This window comes from Corvus moneduloides, chromosome 3 (assembly GCF_009650955.1).
Source record: "Corvus moneduloides isolate bCorMon1 chromosome 3, bCorMon1.pri, whole genome shotgun sequence".
In the NCBI taxonomy this organism is placed as follows: domain Eukaryota; kingdom Metazoa; phylum Chordata; class Aves; order Passeriformes; family Corvidae; genus Corvus; species Corvus moneduloides.
The window spans coordinates 26,253,300-26,262,777 of NC_045478.1; the positions used below are offsets into that span (position 1 = coordinate 26,253,300).

Consider the following 9,478-nt stretch of genomic DNA (forward strand, 5'->3'; position numbering starts at 1 on the left):
CACATTTGTTATTAATTTGAATTATATGGGGTAGAGGACAACTATATGCCAATTAAATGAATCAAAATATATATGACAGTGCTACTCTGACCACAAGTCATTGCAAGACAGTATATTCTAATAACACGCAGCACTCAAAAACACAATTTGAAATTTAAAATTGTGCAGTCAGGATACAAACATGAGCCCTAAGTTAGAACTGGAAAACAGGACTGAGTACCGTGGAGTTTAATCCCAACCAACAGAGTGAATTACTTCATCTCTAATACCATGTCACGCTCATCCTGATCCTCAATATACAGCTTTAACAAAGCTACAGACAGCTTGGGTCTTGAAAATGCTTGCCTCAACAACATCTGCACTGACAGACAATTTTATAGTGTTCCCTTTCTGCAAATGAGATAAAAATTTGTCTGCCTCATAAACATTGCTAAGAGCATGGCTTCTCATTAGCACTGAAGCCTGGAGGTGTCAATGATAGTCAATGATAGTCTGAGGAAATTGAATGTGAAGCCTCTATGAATTGGTTGAGTGAGCTTCTGCCCTTTTGGTTATATTACATCATTTAAATTCCTTGTATTCCCTCCTTTCTTCCCAAAAGAAGGATGTAGACATTTTGTGCTGAAAGCAGTCCTTTGTTATCAAATCCTCAGGGGACATGATGGGCTGCATATCCCTTTGGCTATGGGAATAGGATTAGGTTTCATGCTTAATTCCCCCACTTCATGCTGAAATCAGGAAGAAAAGTTCTTGGAAGGTAAACTAAGTTGGGTGAAGACTCCACTCTATTCACTGGGAAAACTTCGACAAAAAGAGCATTAGTCTAGCCTTTGGAATAATGTGAATGAAATCTCCATAAAAAGGGCTGTAATGAAGGCTTCAGAAGATGCATAATGGTATGCCCAGGAGAAGGTTACTTTGGGTGGTGTTGTGCCTACACCTGGGAAGAAAGGTGTTACCTCTTTGTTTCTACTAAGGGAGTTTTCCCATGATTCCTTGTTTTCCACACAAATTCTAAAGGGCAGATCCTGAAGTCTTTATTCCATCTGTGTTCCTCACTCCACTGGTTACTTGCTGGAGTAAGGCAAGGGAGTTTGCTCTGTGCATCTTCCCCAGGTTCAGATGCCATTAGTCCTTGGTGTCTCCTGGCATGAACTCAGCTTCCAGGATTTTCCACCTGGCGTGAGAGGGGTGTCTCCCTGGCATGAGGAGGAGGATGAGGTGATGCTCCTTGGTGTACATGGAGGTCAGGAGAGCCATCCAGCACCCAAGGTAGCCCTTGGGGCTGGCCCATAGTGCTTACAGGAGCTAAAGTATTTTGTGGATTCAGATCTTGAAAGCCATGTCGCAGCATTTGATATAGGAATTAACAGGTTTCATTGTGGAGGGCTGTGAGCCCTCGGCACTCCCTTGGAGGAGAGAGGCCAGAGCCCAAAAAGACTGTCCCCAGAGATAAGCAACCTTCCTCTGGGTCATGGTGACAAAGTGAACCACCCCCAGCATGCCTTGTTTCTATACGGTAATAGTCTGTACCCAGTTGGCTAATTGGTTTCTACCCCACCCCCTGCCTTTCCCATAAAAAGACCCCTGTTTCTGCCCTGAGCAGGGTGTTGCTGGCCTTCCTTGTACAGGGGCTGCTGGACAATAAAGGCTTCCTCTGTGGAACTCCCAAACAGGGCTCCTGTCTCTCTGTCCCCGAGTTTGTCTTGGGTGATTTTCCCAAGAGCTGGAATCACTTGCAGCAGAGAAGTTGCTACACTTGCTGAAATCCCCTGCTGCCCAGGGAAGCCTGCCACTGCCCCTGGAAGAGTTGTTCTTTGCAGGATTCTCTCTCTAGGAAGGTCGTGGCATACTGGTGCTGACCAGCATCGGACCCCCTGTGATATTTCAGGCAGAAGATGAAGATCTTTTTCTACCTTCTGAAGGAGAAAATGCTTTGAGATTTTTTGTGAATACCCCTGCCCCAAAAGGAAAGTATGCACATGCTATATGCAATATTTTTGGTCTGCCTTTTTTTTTCCCCCTTCTGTTTGTGAAAATAGAAAATGCTTAGAAAAGAACAAAACTGATCAATTTTATGATGACATGGAACATTTCTGATCTATATTGAGATTTATTACTAGTCATATTTGACTTTCATATGGGGTTCTGAAAGTGTTTAAAACTTAGTATTAAAAAGCCTCATAACAATCTTCTGAAGCAAGTTTATCTCAATTTTACAGGTAAGGAAACCAAGGCATAAAGAAATGAAATGATTTGCCACAGATGGTCAGGAAAAAGCGGCAAAGTCAGGAAGAGAATGAAATGCTGTGATTATGGGTTAACTCTCTGTTCCTGCTAAGAAAACTGATCTTATCCCTAATGTGCTCTTTCATGCCACCTGTACTAAAGTTCATGAAAACTGGCCAGTTTGTACTGTTAAAACATTTGCAAAGCCAATGATTTTTTTTTTCCACATAAGCACAAAAATTCTACTTAAAGGGTTAATTATACTGCTGTGCTGGTAAACAGTTTTACTTATTGCTGGTTAGACCTGTCTAGATACTGACTGGGACAGAAGAGACTGAGCTGGCCCTGGACTCCCTTGTCTTAGTGTTGGGCATAGATATAGTACAGCAGGATACGCCCACAGTGGCCTCAGGCAGCTCATCTTCCTCTGTCCATTCATTGAGATCTGGGTTATAGCACTGAATGCATTTCTTGTACTTTTTCTCTATTTCATTCCAGCCACCCACTAAGTAAATTTTCCCATTAAGGGTGGAGGCGCCAGCCGTGCTAACTCCGGTTTGAAGTGGCGCCACGTAATTCCATTGCCCCATGTATGGGCTGTAACACTCCACAGGGAGAACATCGACCCTTTCAGCTCGTCCCCCCAGCTGAGACCCACCCATGACGTAGACCCTCTCCAGGAGGGACACTGCGCAGTGCCAGCCCCTTGGGGTGCTGAGGCTGGCCTTATCCTGCCAGCTATCTTTGCTGGGGTCATACATGCACACCGAGCGAGAGTAAGCGTTATTGATGTAACCTCCTGTGACCAGGATCTGGCCATCCACCACTGCGCTGGCGTGGCAGCACCGGGGCACCTCCAGCGGGGCCTTCATCTGCCACTGGTTAGTTGCAGGCACGTAGCACTCGACAGAGGAGAGGCAGCCCTCGGAGTTGCGGCCACCCACTGCGAAGAGGAGGCCATTGAACACATTCAGGCTGAAGTGGGTGCGTCGCTGATTCATGTTTGCCAAGTGAATCCAGCTGTTGAAACGAGGGTCATATCTGAAAGGTTAAAAAAAGAAGGTCTTATATATTGTTCTGCTAAATTATACAGGACTCCTCTGCCATGGCTGCAAGAGCAAAGTTGCTAAAACTTTAGTTAGTTATTCAGCCTATTAAAAGTCAGCATAATGAAACTGGTATTCCTGATTAAATTTCCAGTAAATTTAGGTTTTGATTGGAGAAAAAACATGTTTGTATCATTCAAACCCGGTATTATTTTAATGAAGTAAATCTGATTCTTCTGTAATTTGATTTTGTACAATAATCTCATTAGAGTACTAGGAAGAGATACTTTCAAGATACAGTAGAAATTTTAGAAGTTTCTTTGCAATTTACACCCACAGCAAAGATGTCTAAATTTACTCATAGAGTTTTTAAAAACTTTAGGTGGTGATTTATACTTGCATCCTCTTAGTGCTTTCTAAATGGTGAATATGCTTTCCCTGCCACTCACATGGAGTAAGTTTTATGTAGAAAGAGCATCTGTGCTTTCTAACACCATTCCTATCTGAAATAACATTCATTGTCCTTGACATTTAAATGAGCAACTCTGAAATAGGAAATGTCAAATTATGACTCCTGAAGATGCTGAGTGAGGTACATTAGTAGATGCACACACTTCTGTTGGATGCTAAGGGGACCAGAGAATCACATGAGAAAAAGACTATGGGAATGTAAATACTAATTGCTATATGTCATTCAGCATTGTCATCTGCAAGTCCACAGACATACTGATGTGACTTGACATGCTCACAGTTAAGGGCACAACGAGGATTCCCCCACCTCCTCCCTGCTACCAAGGTGTGCAATGAGCACACAGCTCCTTGTGACAATGTGAGGCATAGCTTAAAGGCAGAAGGTCAAGAGAGCATAACCTCTTTTATGTGAGATATTTTTCTGACGAAGTAGTTTACACAATAAAATTGATCTAGAGAATGTTCTTCATTCATGAACTTCATGTACTGGTTGAGGTCCTCAGGAGAAGCTGACTGTTCCTTCTGGGAGCAGAAAAGGAAGCACTGGTAGAACTGTGGCTGTGTAATGCCATTGCACGTCCGTAGTCTTAGTAGACAAAAGTTTTCTCACCCCCAGCCCTTGCTTCAAGCTACTGTGCACTGCCAGCTTTCAGGCTGAACTATTTAAAAACTAGTACCACCCATGTGGCATTGCATGTTAGTGTATGCACTCTTCTGGCCATGCTATCACCAGTGCAGTCTCGGATGACTATAGATAGGAACTGCAGTATTTCAGAAGCGAGGTATTATTCGGGGTACACTGTAAAAGACAGTCTTCAAGCAATGGTACCATTGTTTCTAAACTCTAGATAATAATAATTAAAAAATAAAGGATATGAAATGCAATATAAAAGCTGTTGAAAATATGATGAATGGTGCATAGAAAGTGAAGTCTATAATACCTAAAAGGTGTTTTTCTGAACTTTCTGTGCGGCATCAAAAGCTTTCAAAAATTTGAGAAGTCTCCTTAGAACATCCCATGACTTCCTATTTATGTTCCTATCTATTTCCTCCACTTGGAATAAGTTTTCTCAGTTTTTCCTCACTTCTCAGTGTGCATATGTAACCATGGTGAAGTTTTTTGGAGAACTCCAGTTGCATATTTCTGCTCATTCAAAGTGTAATATAGAATAGCATCTGTACCTCCCCCACATTGTCCCCTTTCTCTTTATCCAAGTGGTCCATGTTGCATCACAAACCAGCTTAGTCTATCTACCTGCCTTCTGTGGAATACATACCTCTAACCTTTTTAAAGAAAGAGCCAGTTACCTGCAGAAATTGCTGACTGCATGCTTGGCTTGGTTCCTGGCATCATTCTGGTCTTCCCCACCAGCCACATAGAGAAATCCATCCATCACTGTGACACACTGATTAAAACTTTTAGCAGGCATTTCACTTAGCTTCTTCCATCCATTTTCAGGATCTCTGTATAAGATGTCTCTGCTAAGAGACTTTTCTGTTAAAGCAGGGCGTCCCCCAACAGTAACTAAGACTCTGAAACCTCCACGGATCCTTGTTCTTCTGGACTGAAGTGTATTCTGGTGATAGGGAAGCAAGTGATAGTTCATGGCATCCACTAGGAGCTTATGGCAGTCTGCATCTTGCATCATTCTTGGCACAGTCTGAACGTAATTGACGAGGTCTTGAGCTGAGATGGTACCAAAACGGATGTTACTTAAGAGATTGGCAGCAAACTTTACTCTTTTTTGGTCAAATTCCAGCCATTTTATTGCAATCTGGAATGCAACAATTTCAGAAGGCAACTGCAAGTCATCATCTGCAAGAAGTTCATTAATCTGATCAAAAGTAAGTTTTAGGAACTGATCAGTTTCTGAAAATTCAATGAAGTTGTCTTTAATAAATTTGTGTGCTGCTTCCTTGGTTGTTTTTAGTCCATATGTTTCTGCAATATTGGCAATGTACATACAGTTCTCAACACTGATTTCTTGGACTAGAAAATCACAGCACATCTTTGTAAGGGTGTGAATCTGTAGATAAATTGCTGTGGAAATGATACTACCTATTGTATAAAGTGAGAGAGTAAGTTTTCCAGTGTAAGCATAGGTAATAACAGTAGCTAGACCCAATGGGGACACATCATTGAGGTCCACCCTTTGAGTAGATGGATCTTTCTTTAAGATGTTGTGAAAGTATTCACTGCTTGAAGCCATCACTACCTTATGAACACTGAAGGATTTGGTTTTGGTACTGATGGTCAAGTCACAAAGGAAATTTTCTTGTCTCATTTTGCTTAGACCTTCCAAGAGGTTTGGGCAGTATGATGGGTCAGAAACCTCAGATGAGATGCAGCTGAAACCATTTCCTCCTTCCAAGAGTCCATTCAAGCCATTTAGTTTACTGAGGGGGCCATCTTCCACAATGATAGTTGTTTCATTGATATCTGCTTTGTTCTTTTTCACATTCTTCTTCTTAGGGGCCATGACTGCAATGAAATATTACAGCCAAGCACTTGCTAAAAATAAAATTAAACACCACAGTTGTGAAATTTAATAGCTATGTGATGATGCAACAAATCTAACTTTTGTCAATACATATAATGCCACAAAATCAAACACACAGGATAATCTGTCTTCCTAAATTCTAGGTTGTAGCATGGCTGCTTATTAATAACAATCAATACTCCAATTGTGAAGAATATACCCACAAGTAATTCAGTAATTCCTTTTTGTTTTAAATAACAAGGTCATAAATTAACATTCACCTATTATCACCACATTCAGAAAGTTAAATTCTCTAAATGGGTTTGCCAGAGTGTAAAATTTTGTATATATTTGTTTAAAACAGACAGGTTCTAGACCTGAATTCATTAGCCTGAAATATAGGAAAAATATGGGCCCTCAACTTTCCAATATAGGAAAAAATATGGGCCCTAACCTGTCTGTAAGGGTACAGACTTACAGGTGAGTTCAGAACTTGACCAGGAAATACTAAGACTGGGAAAAATTCTTAAAGAAACAAAAGTGAGATGAGACATAAAGAGAAAGAGGATTTTAATATGATGTCATATTGATTTTAGATTTAGGTTCTACTCCAAACTGCTTCCAGGTTTTTGTAACTTTTGATTTTATAGACTGATAGTGTTCTATTTCCCATGTCAGATGTGCAAATATTTTCTGCTCATAGCATACTTTGATTGCTTTTCAGTATCAGTAATTTGAAATCTATAATCTTACTTTTAGGATTTTGTGGAGATTTAGGGAGAAGAGGTCTAACTTCTATTTGACAAAATGTCATGCAAACTATCAGGATGTGCTATTTTAAACAAGTTCTGCATATGTGAAGGTAAGAATCAGTCCCATACAGTTACGTTAGAACACATATTTAAATTATATGTAACAGCTCTAGGCAAGCTCTCAATGAAATGAAGAGCCAAATTTTGTCAAATGCAATGTGAGTAACAACTCCTAGTAACAAGGGAGTTACTTAAAACAAAAATATGTATGTGCAAATATACTTGAAGGAAAGCACTGATCTTCAATAACACAATTTAAACAGAATTGTGAAGATCAGCATTCAGTATATATTTTAAAACAATTTACACATGCTAATTTTCTTTGTGATCCTTGCAGTCATAAAAACCTGAACATGAAAAAATGCTAATTAATGATAAATCAAATGACTGGTTTATTGTAGATAACTTAATAAAAAGACTTCAGTAATATTTCAATCTAGAATCTCAGCACATCATTTATTCCTTAAGCACACAGCATGTAATAAATGGTAATATAATTATAGAAAGGAATGGTTGGTGCCTGTGAGCACCAGCAGTATTTGCTGCTGCTGCTGGGTGATGACCATGTGCAGAGCAGGCGAGGGAGAGGCCATGTGTGCCCCAAGTGTCAGTGTCAGCCTGTGCTGACGTGAGCTGTGATCCCTGATACGCCAGTGTGCCAGCGCAGGGGTCAGCTGCTGCCCGGCTCCCCAGCTCCGGCTGCATTCCAGGAGCTGCATCTGTTGAGACCTATCAGAGTCACCTCCCAGAATAGCAACCTCCCAGCAGCTTGCCATTTTAAGACAGGTTCACTTGAAGGCAGAGCTGGTGTTTTAGTATACTTGGCTGTTTAACGCAACTTTTGTTGCAAAAAACCTATGATGTTGCAAGTGTTGCATATATTTGTTGGCGTGGGAAAAAAGTGAAACAAAACTTTTGGATATCTCTGTCTGTTATACACATGTAGCTTTGCATATGAATAGTCACAATTTTAAAGTTGGCGAGTGCATATTCTTTGGCAGCCGTATCTGTTGTTCTAAGTATTTTTAGAGATTGTAACTTAAAATTTCTAATATATGTAGCACTTAATGTTTATTGCCTCATTGCAGAGCTCATTTAAATGTGACACTTTAAGCTCTCTGTTCAAAAATTCTCACTATCCAAAGCTTTTTCCTGAGAAACACCTTTTCATCAGCAGAAATTTCACAAGCTAGCTTAATGTACAAGCACTGTAAGTGATGGGACATGTAAACCCAGTGAAACAAATCAAACAATCCTATAATAAAACCAAGTTACTGAACTTTGAAAATCCTGGGTGATTTGGTCTTCAATAATTGTTTGCTTTCACCTAATTTATTTTAGCTTAAGTACTAGTCATGCCAAAGGACACTTGGGGTCCCCAAACAATGCATTCAACCAACCAGCCTCCCCCCCACTTTAAAATGCCACCTTCTAAAAACTATCAAAGTGAGGAGTTAAAAACCTCTTACCCTCCTCAGAAAGATACAGTCCCAGAGCTGTCCGTCAAAATGCCTCTTCCTTGGAAAATGCGAACACAAAAAAAGAGGAAGTGTGGGGAAAAAGAGTGAGAAAGATCAGAGACCACTTGGTAAGTGTCAGCTCACTGGTTTTCAGTGAGGCACTTTGCCGTCACAGTGAGCAAGAGACCGGAGCCTGTGCTCTGGTGCTCTTTAAAATGACCCCTCCTCTCCATGCCTTGCTCCCTGCCTCTGCCCAGCCACGGGAGCTCAGCTTCCCTGGGCTGCCTGGCCACTGGAAATCAGGAGGACAAGGCTGGATCCTGCAAATGCGCAGGTACAGGGGAGGAAAGAGAGGGTAAGGTGAAGATAATTACAGCAGGTAATAATTGTCCCAGGTGTAGGGTGTATGGTGAACCAAGGGGTTCCCCAGCGCCCAGCTGGGAGCCTGGGAGAAAGCCATGAGGCTAGGGAGGGGCACAGGTTTAGACTGGACATAAGGAAGACAGTTTTTATGATGAGGGTGTGAAGCACTGGAACAGGATGCATAGAGAAGCTCTGGATGCCCCATCTCTGGAAGTGTTCAAGGCCAGGAACTTCAACAACAGTTCACGGATGTTTAACAGTGTTCAAGGATGGAACTTTAAACAACTTTGTCTAGCAGAAGATGTCCCATGGCAGGGGGGTTGGAACTAGATAGTCTTTGAAGGTCCCATCAAAACCCATTTTAGGATTATATTGTTCTGTGACCTAAAATAACCCACAGAAAACACCACGCAAAAGCTGGCACTTTACACTTTCTTAGATTTTCCATGCCTAAATGCAGTCAGAGGAAAGGAGACCAGCTGACAGGGATTCAGTCATGTCCTGTTTTGTGGAGTTAGGTCACTGCTTCCATAAAGACTTGCCTCAGCTTTCAAGGATAATGGCTCACATCCTGATACAGAGATGTGAACTTTGATCTTCTGTCTCTCAAGTGTGTA

At 41.3% G+C, this 9,478-nt stretch overlaps 1 protein-coding gene across 1 annotated transcript; it reads right to left on the reverse strand.

The window, feature by feature from the left end:
* Positions 1–309: 309 nt before the first annotated feature.
* Positions 310–8,664, reverse strand: KLHL31 (kelch like family member 31). The gene is made up of 3 exons (XM_032104643.1): positions 8,508–8,664; positions 5,055–6,258; positions 310–3,270 (listed from the first exon to the last, which is right to left on the reverse strand). Exons 2-3 carry the CDS (start codon positions 6,224–6,226, stop codon positions 2,538–2,540), a joined length of 1,905 nt encoding a protein of 634 aa, XP_031960534.1. The 5' UTR covers positions 6,227–6,258; positions 8,508–8,664; the 3' UTR covers positions 310–2,537.
* Positions 8,665–9,478: the final 814 nt, after the last annotated feature.